The sequence below is a fragment of the Anomaloglossus baeobatrachus genome, chromosome 8 (assembly GCF_048569485.1).
Source record: "Anomaloglossus baeobatrachus isolate aAnoBae1 chromosome 8, aAnoBae1.hap1, whole genome shotgun sequence".
NCBI lineage: Eukaryota > Metazoa > Chordata > Amphibia > Anura > Aromobatidae > Anomaloglossus > Anomaloglossus baeobatrachus.
The window spans coordinates 217,611,447-217,637,158 of NC_134360.1; the positions used below are offsets into that span (position 1 = coordinate 217,611,447).

The window sequence follows — 25,712 nt, forward strand, 5'->3', positions numbered from 1 at the left end:
TACAGTGCTGCTCCCAAGAGCTGACACTCTACTGATCATATACAGTGCTGCTCCCAAGAGCTGACACTCTACTGTTCCTGTATGGTCCTGCTCCCAAGAGCTGACACTCTACTGTTCCTGTACAATGCTGCTCCCAAGAGCTGACACTCTACTCTTCCTGCATGGTGCTGCTCCCGGATTGGCCGCTGGCATGACTCGGATGTTGCCGCCTTCCTGCTTTAATTGCATGTGCTGTGTTGTCTCGTATTTGTTTTTGCAAATAACTGGAATTACGGCCTCGGCTGTGTCTGCAGGCGCCGACTCCTGGCTGATGGGTCCTGGCGTAAAATCATTGAGAAGTGTCAGGCCGCCCTTGTGCCGCCTGCATGCTAAGTGCCCTCTCTGCTGCTGTGTTTACGCTCAGGGGGCAATCAGGAAACCTTGAATCAATAGCAAGGACGGTGCGGCCCCCCGAGCCCCGCTTCTCTGGGTGTTTAATGGCTGCAATCACACAGCTATTGAGCCAAGTGACGCTGCTCCAGGGCCTTCTGAACCCCGGCTGTCACCGTGCAAGAGCTCAGGGGTTAATCGGGTCCTTCAGGACGGGGTGCGCCGAGTCTTCAGATATTATTCATAGATGATTTATAAATCATTCAGGAACCAAATCCAAAATATCAACACTTTACACCCTCACCTGCACTTTCCATTACTCCCATGAGGTGAGAGGTGCAGGACGCCCGGCCGCTGGAGGTGCAGCAGCGGAGATGGCTCTGATCCCGGCCACTGGAGGTACAACAGCGGAGACATCTCAGATCCCAGCCGCTGGAGATTCAGCAGCGGAAACGTCTCTGATCCCGGTTGCTGGAGATGCAGCAGTGTAGACGTCTCTGATCCCGGTTGCTGGAGATTCAGCAGCGTAGACTTCTCTGATCCTGGCCTCTGCAGGTGCAGCATCATAGACGTGTCTGATCCCGGCAGGTGCAGCAGCGGAGACTGCTCTGATCTCGGCCGCTGGAGGTGCAGTAGCGGAGATATCTCTGATCCTGGCCGCTGCAGGTGCAGCAGTGGAGACGTCTCTGATCCTGGCAGGTGCAGCAGCGAAGACGTCTCTGATCCCGGCTGTTGAAGGTGAAGCAGTGGAGACGTCTCTGATCCTTGCAGGTGCAGCAGCGAAGAAGTCTCTGATCCCGGCCGTTGGAGGTGCAGCAGTGGAGACGTCTCTGATTCTGGCCGTTGGAGGTGCAGCAGTGGAGACGTCTCTGATCCCAACCGCAGGAGGTGTGGCGCCCCTGACCTGGTCAGGCACCACTGAGTACTACACTCAGGCTGAGTGAGTACGAACAGGTAATCCCAAAGGCTGACTAGGGTGTGGACACACAGACACTTAGTAACTAGGACACACACACAGCTTAGAGGGGACCCCTGGGTAGACCCAGGTAGTGGGCGTAGCCCTCGCATCCCAGGTAGTAGTGGGTAGTGGGACTGGAAGCTAGGGGGTTGTGCAGTGGCAGTCAGAGGAGTAGGAGTGGAGCAGTTGCACTTGAGGTGTAGAGCAGAAGAGCAGGACACTGTCAGACCCTGCACTTGTAGTGGCTGCTGGCGGGGGAGAGCGGCTACCCAGTAGGGCTGCCTGAAAACCACCTAGTGAAGAGGTGGCTGAGTAAGGAGACTACCGGTAGGCCAGGCCCGCACGGGGAAACAGGTCCCCAGAGCAGGAACCCATCTACTCTGCCTGCTAAACCTGCTGGTGAGGGTGCTGGATATACCTCACCGAACCACACACAGTTCGCAGCATCAACAGCAACGAGGGGGCCCATAAGTAAAAGAAGGCAAGCAGCCAGCATTACTTGGTCCACGCTGTCAGCAAATGGGCCAGAAAGGGGAGAACGGCAGTTGCGACTTCCCTGGGTGATTCCCGCAGTACTACAAGTCAGGGGTCACCCCAAACAAGAAGGGCTAGGAAGGCGAGTCAGCAGTCACCCCTGGATCAGCCTGAAGGATGCCTGGTTCCACCTGGTTCGTCATAGCATCGCCCGGGTCGTCTCACTGTACCATCAGAAAATGAGTAAAAACCCTGAAAGACATTGCTGCCTGTGTGTGAGTTCTTCTGCGACCTGTGGTACTACACACTTACACTGAGCCCCTGGGGCCAGCCTCACTCTCGGGAGGCCATAAGATCAGGCTGCATTTACCATCAGCCCCAGAAGCTGAAGGAAATGGGGCTTCACATATGGCGTCACGAACAGGATAGGGACTTGACCTGTTGAGACAGGTGACCGTGCGCCTTGGAGGTCCGATTGGAAAGTTTGAAATGCCGCCATATTGCCAACGCAGAAAGCACGCCAAGAAACAACAGCAGCCCATGCAAAAAGAAGTAACCGCCCACGAAGAGGTGTGGCTACCCAGAGAATCCCTGGAGCGCTCTGACCTCGCGAGCGATGAGGGCGGATCTGTCCCGAGATGGTGGGAAGTCACGAGTCTGCTGCAAGAAACGAAACTCAGAGAGTGCAGAGAGAACCTGGTGAGCAGCGACGAGGAGAGAATCGCGTCCGCACGCAGTGACCCAGAACCAGGCTCCGCTGCCTTGTGGGACTGGGAGCTCGGCTAGTTCAGACCAGGCTGCAACAGCGTCCCGCCCGGCCAGATTAGACCAGGCCGCAACGCAGTCTACCCCAGCCTGCAGAGCAGAAGCAGCCACCGTGCCCCAGCCGCCGACTGAAGAGTCAGGTCCTGTGTCCCTGCCGGGAGAAGACCCAGTATTCCTGCGACTCAAGGAGGAGTTGAGTGCACGCTTCCCCAAAGACCTGGTGGACAAGTACATAGTCCCCAGGCGGTCATCTGGAACCAGAGCGGTCCCAGCAACTTCTGTGGCTAAGAGCCCACCACACTGGCCCTCTGATGAAAGCCCATCCCTAGCGCTGCTGCCGGAGCAACCGGAGGAGTGCTTAACACCACTAAGGGGGAGGAGGAGAGGCCTGGAGGCTGAAGTAACAATCCCCGAGCAGCCGCAGAAGGACGCAGCACCCTTAGGAAGTAAGGAAGGCCCGGAGGTCGCGCTATTGCCCCACTACTGCTGGGAAGAGGTTACGACACGCCCCTTCTGAAGAAGAGCTGACCATCTTTATGCCAAGTATGCATATGACCTGGGAGCCCGCAGACAGCAAGGTGGCGGTGATGAGAAAGCCAGCCAGCAGAGGACGGCGCCGCCTGAGGATAAGACTATCCCCTGTGCAGCCTATCCCAGACAAGGAGAGGGAGATGGTGACAGCCCGAGACCTAGAGGAGAAGCAGTCCATCCGAAGAGCCAGGTGAGAGTCCCATCCACCGCGGAGTGGTTGAGGAGTTCAACCTGCGAACCGGCTACGGGTTTATTGTGGAGGCTGGTGTCAAGGAGGGCATCTTCGTGTCAAGAAGAGATGTCCAGGCCCACCTGCAGAGAGGACACCCTGGTCGTGACCCAAGAATGGGAGACATTGTTGAATTCACCAGGCACAAGGGTGAAAGGGGCTGGTATGCTCTAGACGTGGTACCACGCCCGAAGAACTCAAGTTATAGCCCAGCAGTAGCCACCCAGTCACCAAGGTCACCACAAGCTAAAGAAGCACAAGTTAAAGACCTACAAGACAAAGAACAAGATACAGCCTAAGAGACAGTACAAAGTGCCGAAGAAGATACCACATCAGATGCAGCATTGGATCCAGATGCACCAGAAGAAGAGGTCCATGTAGCTGAGGAGTCAGAGTAAAAGAAAAGTAAAGAAAAGTTACAGTGTTACCAGTTGAAGCAACGTTTCAAGTTCAAGATGATGTGCCCACAAGAACTATTGTGAGAATCCACCTGTTTTAGCACCTAGTTTTGTGCATTTCTACTAAGGACCATAAGGCTATGAACTGGCTATAGCCACAAACTCTCGCAGTGTATGTAGTTACCCCCAGCGGTACCAACACCAGAGCATGCCTGTTTATGGGGCCTGGCTCTGCACCACCAGGAAGCACGCCTGTGATGGCGCTTGCTGTCCAAAAGCCAAGAGCACGCCTGTTTATGGGGCCTGGCTCTCCACCACAAAGAAGAGGGTACCCTGTCTGAAGTGACCCTGACCGAGAACGCCGCCTATACATTCCTGTCAGAAGTGGCCAAAGACGTGGCTCAACTAAGAATTGGCTTACCCTTTAACCACCATCCCGAGGACAAGAAGATCAGAGGGTTTTGGGTGGGTTAAGGACTTGTGGGTGGAGGGTGGTGATGTATGGTACCTGGTTTCAATGTTTTACAATGTTTTTATCATGAAAAGTTTGCACTTTAAAATGTTCTTGTCTTTGCAGCCCAAGGACGTGCTGTTGATAACTAAGGGGGAATGTGGCGCCCCTGACCTGGTCAGGCACCACTGAGTACTGCACTCAGGCTGAGTGAGTACGAACAGGTAATCCCAAAGGCTGACTAAGGTGTGGACACACAGACACTTAGTAAGTAGGACACACACATCTTAGTGGGGACCCCTGGGCAGACCCAGGGAGGGAGCGTAGTCCTCGCATCCCAGCTAGTGGTGGGTAGTGGGACTGGGAGCTAGGGGGTTGTGCAGTGGCAGTCAGAGGAGTAGGAGTGGAGCAGTTGCACTTGAGGTGTAGAGCAGAAGAGCAGGACACTGTCAGACCCTGCACTTGTAGTGGCTGCTGGCGGGGGAGAGCGGCTATCCAGTAGGGCTGCTTGAAGACCACCTAGTGAAGAGGTGGCTGAGTAAGGAGACTACCGGTAGGCCATTCCCGCATGGGAAAACAGGTCCCCAGAGCAGGAACCCATCTACTCGGCCTGCTAAACCTGCTGGTGAGGGTGCTGGATGTACCTCACCGAACCACATAGAGTCCGCAGCATCAACAGCAACGAGGGAGCCCATAAGTAAAAGAAGACAAGCAACCAGCATTACTTGGTCCACGCTGTCAGCAAATGGGCCAGAAAGGGGAGAACGGCAGTTGCGACTTCCCTGGGTGATTCCTGCAGTACTACAAGTCAGGGGTCGCCCCAAACAAAAAGGGTTAGGAAGGCGAGTCAGCAGTCACCCCTGGATCAGCCTGAAGGATACCTGGTTCCACTTGGTTCATCATAGCATTACCCGGGTCGTCTCACTGTACCAGCAGAAAGTGAGTAAAAACCCTGAAAGACATTGCTGCCTGTGTGTGAGTTCTTCTGCGACCTGTGGTACTACACATTTACACTGAGCCCCTGGGGCCAGCCTCACTCTCAGGAGGCCATAACATCAGACTGCATTTACCATCAGCCCCAGAAGCTCTCTAAACTACAATGGCGGTCACCCCCTGACCGCAATTACCAAGAGTGGCGTCACGATTCCTATTGAAGTTAACCTGACCTACGTGTGGCCAGAAGATTCCCAACACATGAAGACCCTGAGGCGACCTGAAGGTAATGGGGCTTCATAGAGGTGCAACAGCAGAGACGTCTCGGATCCCAGCCGCTCGAAGTGCAGCAGCGGAGACTGCTCTGATCCCGGACGGATATATCTACATCCTCCAGCTCTATATATGTGTGACCACAAAACAGGGGTTAAAGTCCTTATATATTTCACCACAGGGTATTCATTTCTCTGCGCACAGGACACTTCCTGTCTGCCTTGAGTCCTCACCGTCTTCTGTTAGTGAGCACCGACCCCTGCACCGCTGGGACACCCGCAGGAGTCTGTCCCCCCCCCGATTACACATTGATCGTCTGTCCGTTGAGCATCAGAGGGAAGGGAGGGGAACGCTCGCACATTCCGTCATTTTGGGGGGGTTTTGGAGCTTTTAATATAACTCTGTGTCGCTCCTCACGTGGATTCTCTTCTTCTCTCCATTTTTTAGGCCGTTCCCGAAACTGCTGGCATCAGATTCCCAGACTTCAAATCAGCCGGAGTGACGCTACGAAGCCAGAGGGTAAGTCACAGCACGGGGGGCCGAGCAGGGGACCCCTACTCACTGCCCGTAGTCATGGAGGAGCAGACCCCCACTCACTGCCCCTAGTCATGAAGAGGAGGGTGAGACCCCCACTCACTGCCCCAGTCATGGAGGAGGAGACCCCCACCACTCACTGCCCCTAGTCATGGAGGAGGAGACCCCCCCCACTCACTGCCCCTAGTCATAGAGGAGGAGACACCCCCCCCACTCACTGCCCCTAGTCATGGAGGAGGAGACACCCCCCCCCCCCCTCGTTGCCCCTAGTCATGGAGGAGGAGACCCCCCCCTCGTTGCCCCTAGTCATGGAGGAGGAGACACACCCCCCCCCCCCCCCCCCACTCACTGCCCCTAGTCATGGAGAAGGTGACACCCCCCCCCATTCACTGCCGCCAGTCATGGAGGAGGAGACACACACACACACTCGCTGCCCCTAGTCATGGAGGAAGAGACACCACCCTACCCTGCTCTCTGCCCCTAGTCATGGAGGAGGAGACTCCCCCTCCTGCTCACTGCCCCTAGTCATGGAGGGGGAGACCCCACCCCACTCACTGCCCCTAGTCATGGAGGAGGAGACCCCACTCACTGCCCCTAGTCATGGAGGAGGAGACCCCACCCCACTCACTGCCCCTAGTCATGGAGGAGGAGACCCCACCCCACTCACTGCCCCTAGTCATGGAGGAGGAGACCCCCCCCCCACTCACTGCCCCTAGTCATGGAGGAGGAGACCCCCCCTACTCACTGCCCCTGGTCATGGAGGAGGAGACCCCTCCCCCCCCCCCACTCACTGCCCCTGGTCATGGAGGAGGAGACCCCTCCCCCCCCCCCACTCACTGCCCCTAGTCATGGAGGAGGAGACCCCTCCCCCCCACTCACTGCCCCTAGTCATGGAGGAGGAGACCCCCCCCCACTCACTGGCCCTAGTCATTGAGGAGACCCCTCCCACTCACTGCCCCTAGTCATGGAGGAGACACCCCCCCCCCCCCCACTCACTGCCCCTAGTCATGGAGGAGGAGACACCCCCCCCCCCACTCACTGCCCCTAGTCATGGAGGAGGAGACCGCCCCCCACTCACTATCTATACCCCCCGTAGCAGACCATGAGACCCCTCAGTAGCAGAGGTGGAGACCCCCTGTCACTCACTGTCTATACCCTCCCAGTAGCAGAGGAGGAGCTGTCACAGACCCCTTTGTGCCGGTCAGTGTAGGTGACATCGAGTGTCGGGGTCTTCATCGCTCAGCTCCTCTTCACCGTTGTGTCACCAGGCTGCATGTTCCCCCCTAGTGGTGGCCGCCTCTAGTTGTGAGCGGGCGACTGCCCATCCGCACCCCCCGTCCTTCTTCTCCATGAAGGTTAGGTCTCGGCAGTCGCCTCTGAGAGACAAAAAAAAAAACAAACACTTTATATTCTTTATCGTTCTCTTCGTTCTTTTTTTTTTGTTTTTACTAAACTGTATCATTTATTTTCTACTACAACTCCCCACATCCATGCGCTTGTGTATTCATCCTGCCGGACAGTAGTCTGGTATCTGGTGACACGCTGCCGCTAATCATTCAGGATTGCCTGCAGCATCCCTGCCTGGAGTGAAGCTGAGGTACAAGCTGCTGCTTGCTGAATATTCGCCCTCACTGTTTGGAGGGAGCGCTATGATTTCAGCTCTGCACGAAATACATCACTGGACCTTGAAAACCTTCCTCTAGGATCACGGTGTGAACACCGCTCAAACCTCCGCCCCCTGAACATTTTCCATTGCAGCGGTGAAGCGGTTAAATCCACACCATGACGGCGAATAAATTGCCGCTCGGCCTAATGGAGTAGAGCGGCGCGGCGCAGCGACAGATCGAGCTCCCCAGCCCAAAATTACTGCACAAATGAAGAGTGTGACCGGTGCCCGGCTGACAGAGATGGACATGGCCGCCACCGGTACGGGCACTGTGTCAGCGCTAATTAATATTCCACTCCTTTCAGGCGCCATTTGATTAATTAGCAGCGGTGGAGAATCTGCGCAGGATGAGGAGTCTGTGCAGAGCTGCTCGCCTGATCCTCTACTTATAATAATTGAGGCCGGACTACGCCCTCCCCGTGCTCCCTACAGTCCGACCATTGCAAATACTGATTGAGGCCGGACTGTGCCCCCCGCGATCCCTACAGTCCGACCTCTGCAAATACTGATTGAGGCCGGACTGTGCCCGCGATGCCTACAGTCCGACCTCTGCTAATAATGATTGAGGCTGGACTATGCCCCCTGCACCCCCTACAGTCCGACCTCTGCTCAGCTTAGAGGATGACACTAAGAACCGGCATGTAAGCAGTCGGGGAGTGCGACACTGGGGGTAGGTTGTCGCCATCCCAATTATTAACCATTGATTATGCACCATAGGTGATGATACATCTATAAAATCTGCGACTTCCAATCACAGAGATTCATTGATTATAAACCAGCAGCGTCAGGAGGGTGCGATATGGCAGCTCAGTGAGTGACATCCATGTACAGCTCAGCCCCTGGCACTCCTCTACAGCAGGGGAACATTATATACTGCCCTCACTAGACTGGCAGATGTGAAGAGGTAGCTCCAAACCTCCTGCATACATGTATAAGCAGACTGTCTGCCTGCAGTCACCACTAGAGGGTGCTCTCTGCATACAGTCTGTGCATTACCTACAATCTCCACTAGAGGGAGCTCTCTGCATACTGTCTGTACATTACCTACAATCTCCACTAGAGGGAGCTCTCTGCATACAGTGTGCATTGCCTGAAGTCACCACTAGAGGGAGCTCTCTGCACAGTCTGTACATAGCTTGCAGTCCTCAATAGAGGGAGCTCTCTGCAGAGCAGACAGTCTGTATATTGCCTGCAGTCACCACTAGAGGGAGCTCTCTGCATACAGTCTGTATATTGCCTGCAGTCACCACTAGAGGGAGCTCTCTGCATACAGTCTGTACATTGCCTGCAGTCACCACTAGAGGGAGCTCTCTGCATACAGTCTGTACATTGCCTGCAGTCACCACTAGAGGGAGCTCTCTGCATACAGTCTGTACATTGCCTGCAGTCACCACTAGAGGGAGCTCTCTGCATACAGTCTGTACATTGCCTGCAGTCACCACTAGAGGGAGCTCTCTGCATAGTCTGTACATTGACTGCAGTCACCACTAGAGGGAGCTCTCTGCCTGCAGTCACCACTAGAGGGAGCGCTCTGCATAGTCTGTACATTGCCTGCAGTCACCACTAGAGGGAGCGCTCTGCATACAGTCTGTACATTGCCTGCAGTCACCACTAGAGGGAGCGCTCTGCATACAGTCTGTACATTGCCTGCAGTCACCACTAGAGGGAGGTGTCTGCATAGTCTGTACATTGCCTGCAGTCACTACTAGAGGGAGCTCTCTGCATACAGTCTGTACGTTGCCTGCACTCACCACTAGAGGGAGCTCTCTGCCTGCACTCACCACTAGAGGGACCTCTGCATACAGTCTGTACATTTCCTGCAGTCACCACTAGAGGGAGCTCTCTGCATACAGTCTGTACGTTGCCTGCACTCACCACTAGAGGGAGCTCTCTGCCTGCACTCACCACTAGAGGGAGCTCTCTGCATACAGTCTGTACATTACTTGCAGTCACCACTAGAGGGAGCTCTCTGCATATTCTGTACATTGCCTACAGTCACCACTAGAGGGAGCTAGCTCTCTGCCTGCAGTCACCACTAGAGGGAGCTGTCTGCATACAGTCTGTACATTGCCTGCAGTCACCACTAGAGGGAGCTGTCTGCATAGTCTGTACATTGCCTGCAGTCACCACTAGAGGGAGCGCTCTGCACAGTCTGTACATTGCCTGCAGTCACCACTAGAGGGAGCTCTCTGCATAGTCTGTACATTGCCTGCAGTCACCACTAGAGGGAGCGCTCTGCATACAGTCTGTACATTGCCTGCAGTCACCACTAGAGGGAGCTCTCTGCATAGTCTGTACATTGCCTGCAGTCACCACTCGAGGGAGCGCTCTGCATCCAGTCTGTACATTGCCTGCAGTCACCACTAGAGGGAGCTCTCTGCATAGTCTGTACATTGCCTGCAGTCACCACTAGAGGGAGCTCTCTGCATAGTCTGTACATTGCCTGCAGTCACCACTAGAGGGAGCTCTCTGCATAGTCTGTACATTGCCTGCAGTCACCACTAGAGGGAGCTCTCTGCATAGTCTGTACATTGCCTGCAGTCACCACTAGAGGGAGCTCTCTGCATAGTCTGTACATTGCCTGCAGTCACCACTAGAGGGAGCTCTCTGCATAGTCTGTACATTGTTTGCAGTCACCACTAGAGGGAGCTCGCTCTACATTCATATTTGGGGATGCGTTTCAGATTTAAATCTACAAACGGGCAAACCACTTTTTCTAATTGGAGCCCCCTGCAGTTGGTGCAAGGCGAGCATTTGCCTCCCCTTGTATCCCTATACACCAGTGCAGCCATCGTTGTCTTGCAGCTTCTCATGATCAGAGATTCTGCGCTCTGTCAGCGACGTCTCCTCCCACCGATTTATCACTCGGGCAGTTGTTTATTGCTCAGCGATCGGAGCAGCACTCCCTAAATCAAAGTACACATGAGGCGACCATGGAGACAAAACGTCAGAAGCTGGAGGGCGGCACAAGTATACCAATCTAGAAACCACAATCCAGTATGCCAGGCCCGAGGTGTGGTCACAGGCTGCTCTACAGGTGAGGGTCCACCTGCAGAATAGTGAGCGCAGCTCTGGAGAATAATAAAGGATCAGTAATGTTTGTACACAGTGACTGCACCAGCAGAATATTGAGTGCAGCTCTGGAGTATAATGCAGGAGGTAACTCAGGATCAGTAATGTAATGTGTGTACACAGTGACTGCACCAGCAGAATAGTGAGTGCAGCTCTGAAGTATAAGGCTATGTGCACACGTTGCGTTTTTTTCAGCGCGGAAAAAAACGCACCCTCTGGCAGAGGGGAGAATTGTAAACAATGCGTTTTGGAAAAACGCATCAAAACCGCATGCGTTTTCCGTGCGTTTTTCATGCGTTTTCCATGCGTTTTCTTCAGGTGCGTTTTTGACCACATGATCCAGTGACAGTGCCACAGTACATCCAGTACACAGTGCCAGCCTTCCTGCAGAGATGTGAGTGTTGTCCACGGGGGAACGCAGCTGCCCATGCCCACGATTTGGGTTCAGGCTACTGTGGACTTGCTCTATTCTACGTGCAGAGAACACTCTTGTCTCCGCAGCATAAATTGACATGCTGAGGCTCGGGAAGCTGCACCACAGGTCAGTTTATGCTGTGGAGAAGAGAAGCACAGTGGGCACGGGATTTCTAAAATTCCTTCCACTGTGCTTCTACTGCACAACGCAGCGTTATGGACGCAGGGAAAACACTCTGCGCCCATAACGCTGCAAACCCTGATTGTGTACCAAACTATATATAACCCTTAAAAACGTACTTTATTAATAGTCATTAAAATCCACAAGCTTTGTGCAAAATATTTCATAAGGGAAAAATGAAGGGAGGAGAGTAAGATGCTCGCCCTTTACAATAGCCCTCCCTCCTGTCCACTACCTACCGCGGGGGTTGGCACCCTGATACCTGCGAAAAATGGCGCCCCCACTCAACGGTGGCTGTCCCTGATATGACCCTCAATGAACCCTCAGCAAAGTGATGAAGAATAGATAGGGTTAACAACTCATACACAGGGTACAGACATTCACAGTGGACAGGAAAAATGGAACAGCTGCACATGAACCTCAGGTTTTAGACCAACATCAAATATCACTGGTAGTTCTAGGGGCAAAAGTACAGACCGATAAACAAAACCAATGTACTGAATATGAGATACCACTTGTGCCTCCAAGAGCAAAAGTACAATGGATATGTGGCCCTATATAGCCCCAAACACCCTTGGATACCACAAATCAATTATATACAACTGATATCCAAGACCACTCCTTGGTATGCCTAATGAGTGAAAGACAAAATATGGTGTATAGTGCAAAAACAATGTGCAAGCTTATGAGCAGGTTCTGGCCTCAGATGCCATTATACTAAACAGCCAGTCTGCCCATATACGGAATAAATCATACCAAGTGTGATATAATGAATCAACCAGTATTGGTCATACAGGTTAGTCAATGACTTATCTGTAAGGTGGGTTCATGTGCGCTTCCCAAAATAGCCCCAATAACGCCTCAACGCGTTTCTCCAGACTTGGATCATCAGGAGGCTTGATGTAAGGCTTGCCAGTTAGTTTCAGGACAGCATGATGTCAGGATAAGGGGGGAGATCCGATGCACCTGGATCTCCTCTTAAACCATGCCAGTAATGAACCACCCCCCACCCCCGCCCGCCCACAAACTGACACACCCCCATCCATGATAAGCCAAACCCTCATAAACATTGCTGATCAGGTCTTATGATCTTTTCATAATATGTACAGGTACAGGAGAGATAAATATCTTGATAGATTACCTCTAGTATCCCGTGCATGTAATTCGTCCTACTGGATCACATGTGATGTGTCTCCAGGGGCGCCCCTCTGATGCATTCCACGGTGTAACGCAGCTTGCGTTCCACACGCAGATCGCAGGGCGGAACCGGAAGTGTCGTCACGGAGCGTCACCCGGAAATGACGTCACAGAACGATAAAACGGAACGTCACCCGGCTGATTGGCTGGGGGTGGGGGTGGTTCATTACTAATGAACGGGATACTAGAGGTAATCTATCAAGATATTTATCTCTCCTGTACCTGTACATATTATGAAAAGATCATAAGACCTGATCAGCAATGTTTGAGGGTTTGGCTTATCATGGATGGGGGTGTGTCAGTTTGTGGGCGGGCGGGGGGGTGGGCTGATTGTCTGGGGGTGGGGGTGGTTCATTACTGGCATGGTTTAAGAGGAGATCCAGGTGCATCGGATCTCCCCCCTTATCCTGACATCATGCTGTCCTGAAACTAACTGGCAAGCCTTACATCAAGCCTCCTGATGATCCAAGTCTGGAGAAACGCGTTGAGGCGTTATTGGGGCTATTTTGGGAAGCGCACATGAACCCACCTTACAGATAAGTCATTGACTAACCTGTATGACCAATACTGGTTGATTCATTATATCACACTTGGTATGATTTATTCCGTATATGGGCAGACTGGCTGTTTAGTATAATGGCATCTGAGGCCAGAACCTGCTCATAAGCTTGCACATTGTTTTTGCACTATACACCATATTTTGTCTTTCACTCATTAGGCATACCAAGGAGTGGTCTTGGATATCAGTTGTATATAATTGATTTGTGGTATCCAAGGGTGTTTGGGGCTATATAGGGCCACATATCCATTGTACTTTTGCTCTTGGAGGCACAAGTGGTATCTCATATTCAGTACATTGGTTTTGTTCATCGGTCTGTACTATTGCCCCTAGAACTACCAGTGATATTTGATGTTGGTCTAAAACCTGAGGTTCATGTGCAGCTGTTCCATTTTTCCTGTCCACTGTGAATGTCTGTACCCTGTGTATGAGTTGTTAACCCTATCTATTCTTCATCACTTTGCTGAGGGTTCATTGAGGGTCATATCAGGGACAGCCACCGTTGAGTGGGGGCGCCATTTTTCGCAGGTATCAGGGTGCCAACCCCCGCGGTAGGTAGTGGACAGGAGGGAGGGCTATTGTAAAGGGCGAGCATCTTACTCTCCTCCCTTCATTTTTCCCTTATGAAATATTTTGCACAAAGCTTGTGGATTTTAATGACTATTAATAAAGTACGTTTTTAAGGGTTATATATAGTTTGGTATGCAACACCCCCTTTACAAACCCTGATTGTGGGCACACAGCCTAAAATGTGTCAATGGATGTCAAACATATATATAACGTCCCACCCCCCCTGCATATTCTAAGCTGGCGCCCTTTAGTGCCTTTCATGTGGCACTAAAGGGTGCCTAGCCTTGTATTTAGCCCAAAAAAAAAATAATTAAAATAAATGACGTGGGATCCCCCCCTATTTTTGATAGCCAGTCAGGGTAAAGCAGACAGCTGTAGCCTGCAAACCACAGCTGACAGCTTCATCTTGTCTGGTGATCAATTTGGAGGGCTCCCCAAGCTGTTTTTTTTTTTTTATTTATAAATAATTAAAAAAAAAAACAAAACAAAAAACGTGGGGTCCCCCCCAAATTAGATCACCAGCCAAGGTGAAGCTGACAGCTGGGGTCTGGTATTCTCAGGATGGGAAGAGCCATGGTTATTGGACTCTTCCCAGCCTAAAAATAGCAGGCCACAGCCGCCCCAGAAGTGGCGAATCCATTAGATGCGCCAATCCTGGCGCTTCGCCCCAACTCATCCCGCGCCCTGGTGCGGTGGCAAACGGGGTAATAAATGGGGTTGATACCAGATGTGTAATGTCACCTGGAATCAAGCCCAGCAATTAGTGATGTCACGGCGTCTATTTGAAACCAGACACAACTAATTGACAGTAATAGCAAAAAAAATTGACAACCAAAAAAAAATTTATTTGAAAAAACACTCCCCCAAAAACATCCTCTTTCACCAATTTATTTCAAAAGAAAAAAATTGGGTCCACAGTATCCATTTTTGATGTCCCACGTTGCCTCTGGACCTTCTAGAATATGGGGGGCACGCTCAGGGAACGTGTCCCCCATTTTCTAGTAGTGCAGACCCTCCATTTGAGGAGAGTGGGTGCAAAGAATCTGCACCCACTCTCCCCGGGTCACAGCTGCACAGTGCCGAGCAGCAGCAGCCAGCGCAGCTCACACTGAACACAGGAAGCCGTCAGCTGCTCGGCACATGTGACCAGCGCGCACTGTGAAGGAGGAGGGGGCCGCGGGGGATCAGCGCTGTGACAGGTACGGGGGTTACCGGGGGACACCGGAGGACACCAGGGGGAATAGGGGGTGACCTGGCAGGGCCTGGGCAGCAGTTTTCTGTCGCATGAGTTATTCCACATGCTACAGAAACAGAGGAGTAGGGCGGCCGGTGCGCTGCTGTGCGCGGGGCCATGTTGGATTTTCGGGAGGGGGGGTCGGGGCGGGCACTTTAAGGAAACCTCTTGACCTCACTTCCAGGTAAATGTCTGCGTTCTGGCATGCCGACAAAGCCCGCGGACCGCAACAAAAAAGCAGCTCACTGCGTTGTAGCTGCGTTCTGACCCACATCATTGATTTCAATGGGGGAGAGAACGCAGCCACAACGCACAAAAGAAGTGACATGCTGCTTTTCTTTCCGCACCAATTTTTGGCATCCAAAACGCTGCGTTTAGAAACGCAGCGTGTGCACTGATTTTTCATCTCTCATACACTTTGCTGGGAAAGCTGAACGCATGCAATTTGCCACTGAAACGCTGCGGTTCTAAACGCAGCGTTTCCACGGTAAAAAACGCAACGTGTGCACACAGCCTAATACAGGAGGTAACTCAGGATCAGTAATGTATGTACACAGTGACTCCACCAGCAGAATAGTGAGTCCAGCTCTGGAGTATGCAGACTATGTGCCCACGGCACTATGTACCTGTGGATTTTGCAGCGGAAAACCTGTGTATTTATCTGGATTTTCTAGATAAATCCGCAGGTTTTAGCAAGTACAGACACTCCCCATGTTATCCTATGGGACATGGGGAGTGTCTGTGTCCATGCTGCGGTATGTGTGGCTGCGCAACCTGCCGAGGCTGTCCCGCAGCCGCACGTAACAGCATGTCAATTATTCCTGCGGAAATACCTGCGGAAATCCCGCCTTTCCACTATGGAGATAGAGGGCGAGACTTCCGCAGGTAAGTCGCATGAATGTCCGCAGGTATAGCTGCGGATTCCAGGGATCAGCTGCGGGAAACCTGCTGACGTACCTGCGGATATGTCCATGGGTGCGAGCTCCCGTGGGCACATAGCCTAATACAGGATGTAACTAAGGATCAGTAATGTAATGTATGTACACAGTGACTGCACCAGCAGAATAGTGAGTGCAGCTCTGGAGTATAGTACAGGAGGTAACTCGGGATCAGTAATGTATATACACAGTGACTGCCTCAGCAGAATAGTGAGTGCAGCTCTGGCCGGCTATCTTGAAGTTAATGAGTTATTTGTGGCGGTCGGGTATCTGGGAGTTAATGAGTTTGCGGCCGGCGGTGCGGTCACCCCGTGTGACTTCGGCTCCGGGTGTTTGGGTAACGGAGCTTACCTAACAGATTGGGGCGCTGGGTGAGTAATAGACTGCTCATTTACTCCTAATACATTCTGCATAGAGAGCAATCAGCCTCATCACTCTTCAAGATGAATCGCTGCAGCCGGCTACATTCTAAGGATATTAGTCTGACGGCCGCCGCATAAATCACAGCATTTTCTTAATGATGGCAAAATTAAAATATACTCAGGCTCCCAGGAGCCAATGAAGTTTCTCCACCCGGAAGAGCGCGCCGCGGCGAGAAGAACGAGCGCAGAGATTAATTGATTATATTTAGAGGGCGGAGGAAAGAGACGCGCGGTAATTGTGTGGCTGATGGGGTGTGTGCGGGGGCGCGGTGTGTACAGGTGTGCAGTGTGTGCGGGGGCGCGGTGTGTACAGGTGTGCAGTGTGTGCGGGGGCGCGGTGTGTACAGGTGTGCAGTGTGTGCGGGGGCGCGGTGTGTACAGGTGTGCAGTGTGTGTGGGGGCGCTGTATACAGGTGTGCAGTGTGCGCGGGGGCGTAGTGTGTACAGGTGTGCAGTGTGTGCGGCGACGCGGTGTGTATTGGTGTGCAGTGGCGCAGTTTGACAGGGTGCAATGTAGACAGGGGAATGGTGTGATCCGTAGCGCAGTGTGTGATGGGGCATGGTGTGTACAGGTGTGCAGTGTGACGGGGCGTGGTGTGTACAGGTGTGACGGGGCGTGGTGTGTACAGGTGTGACGGGGCGTGTGTACAGGTGTGATGGGGCGTGGTGTGTACAGGTGTGCGAGGCGTGGTGTGTACAGGTGTGACGGGGCGTGGTGTGTACAGGTGTGATGTGGTGTGTGTACAGGTGTGACAGTGCGGGTGTGTACAGGTGTGACGGGGCGGGGTGTGTACAGGTGTGACGGGGCGGGGTGTGTACAGGTGTGACGGGGCGCGGTGTGTACAGGTGTGACGGGGCGCGGTGTGTACAGGTGTGACGGGGAGCGGTGTGTACAGGTGCGCGGTGCGACATCAGCTGCCCTTCATAGCCACCTCTGCCAAGTCCTTCAACAAATTCTCCTGTAAAGAAACGAGACCCTCGCTGTATAATGAAAAGTCCCGGACAGTTCTGCTGATTTCCGTCGTCCATTTTCTCGTTGTTCTGACCTCGGCTTTGCGGTCAGTAATGTGTTGTTTTTATTTGCATAGAGCCCTTATTTCTCGCAGCTGATGGGTTTGTTACAGTGTGTCAGTGCAAGGTGCGATCTGCAGCTTTTCCTGACACTGACCATCGGCGGAGAGGAAACGCAAAGCTGTTCTCAGTCTGCGGCGCTCGAGGTCAGACGAGGCCACATATCTCACACATTATCTGTCCATGTCCCCCCCTCCCCCCCTTCCCCGTCATTTCATGTGATTATGTCCATCAGCACCTGAGCTGCCCCCGATGTGCGCGGGCGGGGAGACCGACCAATCAGTGTGATGTGGTGCGCTGGCGGATCTATCGCTGCTGCATGGACCCCCGTACTCTGTGCAGATGATTTGTGTGTTTCCTGTGAGGCGGCAGGACGGTGATGAGATCTCCTGGCTGCGCTGATTACCCGCCGTACACCGCGCTGACACTGCGCTGCGGAGCATTTAGATAGCGCAGTATCGTCCGGTCGCTTTGTGGCCGTTTAGTCCTTGTCTAATTATTCACACGGCGCTCGTCCACCGAGCTTTGTAAGAATCAAAGTGGCAGCTGGTGGCGGTGAATAGGTGCGGCGCACCGTCTCCGTGGCCTTGTGATGCTGCGGATATTTAGGCTGCGGCGTGAATTCAATGGTAACTAGTGCCTGTTAAGTGATCCTATTTTTACTTGTCATTTTTAATGAGTGCGGGTAATTCGCGTTGCTGCGTTTGCGCCGCCGGCCCCCGCTGCGTTCTGCTCTGCCGGCTTACTCCTTGCTCCTGTCTTTTGTGGGCTTTTGGCCGCACTTCTGTGTCGAGTCTAACTTCTCGCCTCTTTGTTATATCACCTGCTAAATGAATCCCCACTGCTCGGGGGGCGCCGGCGGTCCGCCAGAGAAAGAGCAGGAAAAAAAACTCCGCTAAATGGGAACGCGGCATCAAACGAGGCCATTGTGCACGAGGCATCCTGTGAGTGAGCGCGATTCATCTTCAGCCGCCGCAGGAAGTAGTGTTGTGAAACCGGAGAGGTGAACTTTCTCCCCCGCGCCTCTTTGTTAGCGGTTTGGTTTGCCGCAGACAATTGCAAAATGGGATTCCTGGTCGGGCGGCGGCGGCACAATGAGCAGCGCGCCCACCCTTCCCCCGTGCGTGTCAGACCAGTGTCCCCCCAACGTTGCTCCCGTCTCCCCCGTTCCCCCGCTCTGCAGATTTGCTTTCTACCTTTCTTCCTTTCATTCCTCGCGCTTTTCTCCGCTCTATAATAAGAGATCCGCCGTCTGCCTTTTGAACTAGGAATCTGCGAGTGCGGCCTAACCCGGAGCTGTGTGGCTCCGCTACCTTTGTGTTTGCAGATGAAACTCCCCAGCTCAGTTGGACAGAAGAAGATTAAAGCTCTGGATCAGATGCTATCGGAACTCGGAGTAGGTGAGTCTGGGAAAAAAGAAGGGCGCCAGAAGTGGAGGGGGGAGGGGAGCGGAGAAAGCGAGCCCCCCGCCTTTGTAGTGCCATGGACTGAGTGCTTTATTATCCACTAATACAGAGAGTTTGCAGAGTGCGGAGCTGGCGGAGCACAATGCGTCTGATCTGGAGCCGCACGCGCGTCCTGCTCTGCTGCTATTATACAGTGCAGCGTCAGAGAGGAAAATAGGACAATGTGGTTGTATACAGCGCAGGGGAGGGGGGAAGCGCTATATACTGCAGGGGAGGGGGGAAGCGCTATATACTGCGGGGGGAGAGGGGAAGCGCTATATACTGCAGGGGAGGGGGGAAGCGCTATATACTGCAGGGGAGGGGGGAAGCGCTATATACTGCAGGGGAGGGGGGAAGCGCTATATACTGCAGGGGAGGGGGGAAGCGCTGTATACTGCAGGGGAGGGGGGAAGCGCTGTATACTGCAGGGGAGGGGGGAAGCACTATATACTGCAGGGGAGGGGGGAAGCGCTATATACTGCAGGGGAGGGGGGAAGCGCTATATACTGCAGGGGAGGGGGGAGGCGCTATATACTGCAGGGGAGGGGGGAAGCGCTATATACTGCAGGGGAGGGGGAAGCGCTATATACTGCAGGGGAAGGGGGAAGCGCTATATACTGCAGGGGAGGGGGGGAAGCGCTATATACTGCAGGGGAGGGGGGGGAAGCGCTATATACTGCAGGGGAGAGGGGAAGCGCTACATACTGCAGGGGAGGGGGGAAGCGCTACATACTCTAGGGGAGGGGGGAAGCGCTATATACTGCAGGAGAGGGGGGGAAGCGCTATATACTCCAGGGGAGGGGGGAAGCGCTATATACTCCAGGGGAGGGGGGGAAGCGCTATATACTCCAGGGGAGGGGGGAAGCGCTATATACTCCAGGGGAGGAGGGAAGCGCTATATACTGCAGGGGTGGGGGGGAAGCGCTATATACTGCAGGGGAGGGGGGGGGGAAGCCCTATATACTGCAGGGGAGGGGGGGGGGGAAGCCCTATATACTGCAGGGGAGAGGGGAAGCGCTGTATACTGCAGGGGAGAGGGGAAGCGCTATATACTGCAGGGGAGGGGGGAAGCGCTATATACTCCAGGGGAGGGGGGAAGCGCTATATACTCCAGGGGAGGGGGGAAGCGCTATATACTCCAGGGGAGGGGGAAAGCGCTATATACTCCAGGGGAGGGGGGAAGCGCTATATACTCCAGGGGAGGGGGGAAGCGCTATATACTGCAGGGGAGGGGGGAAGCGCTATATACTGCAGGGGAGGGGGGAAGCGCTATATACTGCAGGGGAGGGGGGAAGCGCTATATACTGCAGGGGAGGGGGAAGCGCTATATACTGCAGGGGATGGGGGAAGCGCTATACACTGCAGGGGAGGGGGGAAGCGCTATATACTGCAGGGGAGGGGGGAAGCGCTATATACTACAGGGGAGGGGGAAGCGCTATATACTGCAGGGGATGGGGGAAGCGCTATGTACTGCAGGGGAGGGGGAAGCGCTATATACTCCGGGTGAGGGGGGAAGCGCTATGTACTGCAGGGGAGGGGGGAAGCGCTATGTACTGCAGGGGAGGGGGGAAGCGCTATAGGGGGTGGAGGCGGGCATGATGTCGAGGTATGGCAGGACCTCCTGTGCCCCCTGACATTGCACCGGGCACTCATCCCATGGCCAAGGTTTACCGATGGAGAGCGTCAGTTCTGTCTGTCCACTCCCAATCCTTTCCACGGCCTCTTGCTTGCTCCAAGTGAATGGAAACCGTCCGTTTCCATAGAGAAGGGGGGATGTGCAGCCATCCCTCCACACAGGTCTCCTCCTAACACTGGAAGCTCTGGTGTTCCTCTGTTACTCCTCCTGGAAGCGTATGAATGAATGGACAGCTGGGTCTGCTGACCGCGCACATTCAGTAGCACCCACCCCTTTGACTCGATGAATGGTCACACCCAGTTGTCATTATATTTGTATATTTGCAGGAAGAGTTTCAAGTGTTATTAGGAAAGGTCCAGAGAGCGCCTGCCCCAGTCCTGTTCTCAGGTCCCAGCTCGTTAGTGTGTCAGTGCCCGATGGTTCTGTGGAGTCCGCGTAGCTTGTTGCAATGTGTCAGTGTGCGGCGGTTCTGTGGAGTCCGGGGCGCTCGTTACAGTGTGTCAGTGCCTGGTGGTTCTGTGGATTCTGCGGCGCTTGTTGCAATGTGTCAGTGTGCGGCGGTTCTGTGGAGTCCGGGGCGCTCGTTACAGTGTGTCAGTGCTCGGCGGTTCTGTGGATTCTGCGGCGCTTGTTACAATGTGTCAGTGTGCGGAGATTCTGTGGCGTTCGTGGCGTTTGTTACAATGTGTCAATGCCCGGCGGTTCTGTGCAGTCTGGGACGCTCGTTACAGTGTGTTAGTACCCGGCGGTTCTGTGGAGTCCGGGGCGCTCGTTACAGTGTGTCAGTGCCCGGCGGTTCTGTGGAGTCCAAGGCACTTGTTACAATGTGTCAGTGTGCGGCGGTTCTGTGGGTCCAGGGCGCTCGTTACAGTGTCTCAGTACCCGGCGGTTCTGTGGGTCCGGGGCACTCGTTACAGTGTCTCAGTACCCGGCGGTTCTGTGGAGTCCGGGGCGCTCGTTACAGTGTGTCAGTACCCGGCGGTTTTGTGGTGTCCGGGGCGCTCGTTACAGTGTGTCAGTGCCCGGCGGTTCTGTGGAGTCCGGGGCGCTCGTTACAGTGTGTCAGTACCCGGCGGTTCTGTGGTGTCCGGGGCGCTCGTTACAGTGTGTCAGTGCCCGGCGGTTCTGTGGAGTCCGGGGCGTTCGTTACAGTGTGTCAGTGCCCGGCGGTTCTGTGGAGTCCGGGGCGCTCGTTACAGTGTGTCAGTGCCCGGCGGTTCTGTGGAGTCCAGGGCGCTCGTTACAGTGTGTCAGTGCTCGGCGGTTCTGTGGAGTCCGGGGCGTTCGTTACAGTGTGTCAGTGCCCGGCGGTTCTGTGGGTCCGGGGCGCTCGTTACAGTGTGTCAGTACCCGGCGGTTCTGTGGGTCCGGGGCGCTCGTTACAGTGTGTCAGTACCCGGCGGTTCTGTGGGTCCGGGGCGCTCGTTACAGTGTGTCAGTACACGGCGGTTCTGTGGTGTCCGGGGCGCTCGTTACAGTGTGTCAGTGCCCGGCGGTTCTGTGGGTCCGGGGCGCTCGTTACAGTGTGTCAGTACCCGGCGGTTCTGTGGTGTCCGGGGCGCTCGTTACAGTGTCTCAGTACCCGGCGGTTCTGTGGTGTCCGGGGCGCTCGTTACAGTGTGTCAGTGCCCGGCGGTTCTGTGGAGTCCGGGGCGCTCGTTACAGTGTGTCAGTACCCGGCGGTTCTGTGGAGTCCGGGGCGCTCGTTACAGTGTGTCAGTGCTCGGCGGTTCTGTGGAGTCCGGGGCGTTCGTTACAGTGTGTCAGTGCCTGGCGGTTCTGTGGAGTCCGGGGCGCTCGTTACAGTGTCAGTGCCCGGCGGTTCTATGGGTCCGGGGCTGCAGAGCGGTTTCTGCTGATGTTGCCTCCATCTCCTGCGGCTGTGTGAACAGGACCAGGGCAGGACAGGTCTCCAAACACTGACCTGTATCACCAGGACGCTGGACGGATCAGCACTCTGCTTCCATTGGTGAGGACGGCAGCCGTCATTTCATGTTTTTGCTGACAACCTTGGATACAGCCGCACACTAAATGCCATCAATGTATAAGTGAACTCTGGCACTGCATTACTGCTATATGAAAAAAATGAGATTTTTAGTTTATGAATTGGCCAATGCATGTAAGGCCGGAAACCAAACGGCAAGGTAAATCTCAATATTCCGGGTCCCTAACTAAAATGCCACTATCTAGGTTAAAAACATCCTTGTCTGGGCAGCTAGACTAAAAATCTAACTTGAAATGCCACTATCTGGACTAACCTCCATGTCTGGGCAGCTAGGACTCCTGGTATAAGGATTGTGAACACAGCCTGGTTTATAGGGCGGAGATTTACCTTGCCGTTTGGTTTCCGGGCTTACATGCATTGGCCAATTCATAAACTAAAAATCTCATTTTTTCATATAGCAGTAATGCAGTGCCAGAGTTCCCTTATACATTGATGGCATTTAGTGTGCGGCTGTATCCATTTTGTATTTGCTAGGTTTTTTCAGCTGGCACCTATACACACTTGTAGGATGTGCAGGTCAGTCTTTTGAAATATTTGCTGACAACCTTGGCCTCCCTCAGAGTTGTGCAGCAGTAGTCGGTGCCCCCAATTCTCCCGGGACTAGTTTGGGGGCGATGCGCTGAGTGACACCTCTTTTGCTGAGTTAGGTCGGGTTTCAGAGCGTTTCTTCACCTCCCTGAACTAGAGCAGAAATCTGCTAAATATGGCGGCAGGAGCGAGCGAGAGGATCCGTCCGCATCCATCGATGTCTGTAATGTACCTCCATATCTCCCCCGATTCTCCGCAGATCTGAACCCGATGCCGACGGAGGACATAGTGCAGATGTTTAATGAGCTGCGCAGCGATCTGGTCCTGCTGTACGAGCTGAAGCAAGCCTTCTCCAACTGCGAGTACGAGCTGCAGATGCTCCGCCATCGCTTCGAGGCTTTGTCTAAAACCGGAACCAGCACCACCACCGCTCCACTGGCAGAGAGCACCAGCGGGGACGGCCAGACGCCTGTCAGCACCGAGGACATCAAACTGGAGGTGAAGGACGCCATCATTGACGTGGTGGGGGCTCCACTAACACCCAACTCGGTAAGTCTGCTACTCCCTAGTGGGAGAGGGTGCAGGCGAAAGATCGGGAGGGGGAAGAGGGCGGCTGAACCCCCGGATCCGGCACAACGGATGGTATGGGCACATTTTGTTACACAGAAGGAGCAAGGAGGCGACAACTGTACAAAAAGGGCAGTATTATAATAGTTATATTCTTGTACATAGGGGCAGTATTATAGCAGTTATATTCTTGTACATAGGAGCAGTATTATAGTACTTATATTCTTGTACATAGGAGCAGTATTATAGTAGTAATATTTTTTTTACATAGGGGCAGTATTATAGTAGTTATATTCCTGTACATAGGGGTAGTATTATAGTAGTTATATTTTCTTCAGCGCTCTATTGGGAGACCCAGACGATTGGGGTATAGCTACTGCCCTCCGGAGGCCACACAAAGCACTACACTAAAAAGTGCAAGGCCCCTCCCCTTCTGGCTATACCCCCCCGTGGTATCACGGGTTCTCCAGTTTTCAAGCTTTGTGCGAAGGAGGTCAGACATCCACGCATGGCTCCACAGATTTTAGTCAGCAGTAGCTGCTGACTATTTCGGATGGAAGAAAAGAGGGCCCATATAGGGCCCCCAGCATGCTCCCTTCTCACCCGTGGATGGTGTTGTAAGGTTGAGGTACCTATTGCTGGTACAGGGGCTGGAGCCCCACATGCTGTTTTCCTTCCACATCCCCTTGTAGGGCTCTGTGGAAGTGGGATCCTGCCGGCCTCTAAGCTCTGACGCCGGGCTCCATCCACAGACCCATAGCACCTGATGGATACGGAGCAGGAGTACAATCAGGGACAAGGCCCTGCATCATACAGGTACTCTGTGTCCCCGGCAGGCACAGACACACTCCGGGCTGGCTGGGTGTTGTAGTGCGCCGGGGACCGTAACGATTGAGTTGGTGTTCCTGCAGTTTACTGGGGGACTTTTGTGTTGTGGGAACGCAGCGCCGACCCCCACTGGACCGGCGGCGCTGCTGTGACTTGTAGTGCGCCGGGGACACGCCGACCGCGCTTTTACGGCGGCGTTTATAAATCCAGTCCCCGGCTTTTGCGGCCTAGCTCCGCTTCGTTCCCGCCCCCACCCTGTCAATCAGGGTAGGGGAGAGACGCTGTTTCGCAGCAGCGACGAGGGCTGGAGCCTGATTTACATGCTCCAGCCCTCTCACTAGGCACAGGGGGAAGCAGGCTTCCCGCTCTTAGTCAGGAACGCCCAGGGCCCGCCCCCCCTCCTCTCCCAGGACGCCGGCAGCCATTACATGCAGTCTGGCTAGAGGAAGGACGCAAGGCTCTGGGAGACCTGGACTAGGGGGCTTTTGGAGACCACACACCCGCTCTTAAGCGGGCGGTAAGCGGCATTTCAGCTGGCCCCTCTAGTGCCTCAGTGTGCATTGGTGTACTGTGTCACCAGATATATATATTTATTTATTTCTTGCACTGTGAGGTCGCTTCCTGGCTGGATACCCCAGATCGCTCTGAGGAGGCAGCAACATGTCATCCACAAAACGCAAGGCTGCCAAGGCTAGGGCTGTGTACACTGCGTGTGCTGCATGTGGGGCTGCTCTACCAGCAGGTTCCAAAGACCCCCATTGTGTGCAATGCTCAGATCCGGTGCTGCTTCGCCAGCCGGAGTCCGGAGGGGTAGTGACCCAGGCTGAGACGCTTGTAAGTCCTGCCCCGGTGTCAGGGACAGACTTTGCAGTTTTTGCTGATGGAATGTCTGTGACTATGGCAAAAATCCTTGAAACTTTGCAATCCATGACTGGGGCTCAGTCTATGGACACGGCGAGGTCTCTGTCCTCTAATCCCCCTCAGTTGGAATTAATCCAGACTGCAAGGGGGTCCCCGGCTTCCCAGGCTGAGTATTATGACTCAGATGTTAGCCCCAGCCACCCTAAGCGAGCTCGCTGGGAAAGACCCTCAACGTCATCACACTGCTCAGGGTCTCAGCGCAATCAGTCGCCCTGTGATGCGTCTGAAGAGAGTGATCAGGAGTCTTATCCTGGAACCCCTCTCAATCTGGATACCCCGGATGGGGACGCCATGGTAAACGAGCTTATCTCAGCCATCAATAGACTGTTGGATATTTCTCCCCCAGCTCCTTCTGCAGAGGAGGCAGCTGCAGAGCAGGAGAAGTTTCGTTTCCTCTATCCCAAGCGTAAATTGAGTGCTTTCTTGGATCACTCTGACTTCAGAGAGTCAATCCAGAAACACGACGCTCATCCAGAAAGGCGTTTCTCTAAACGTTCTAAGGATACACGTTTTCCTTTCCCCCCTGATGTGGTCAAGCGCTGG

The 25,712-nt window shown here is 54.0% G+C and overlaps 1 protein-coding gene across 1 annotated transcript in view; it reads left to right on the forward strand.

Annotated features, from left to right (window-relative positions):
- DMAP1 (DNA methyltransferase 1 associated protein 1) overlaps positions 1 to 25,712 on the forward strand; it is a 61,769-nt gene that overhangs the window by 28,741 nt on the left and 7,316 nt on the right. Inside the window, exons 7-9 of the mRNA XM_075322142.1 lie at positions 5,829 to 5,900; positions 18,567 to 18,639; positions 23,113 to 23,402. Of these exons, the coding sequence (XP_075178257.1) occupies positions 5,829 to 5,900; positions 18,567 to 18,639; positions 23,113 to 23,402 (435 nt within the window). The remainder of the gene's footprint in view (positions 1 to 5,828; positions 5,901 to 18,566; positions 18,640 to 23,112; positions 23,403 to 25,712) is intronic.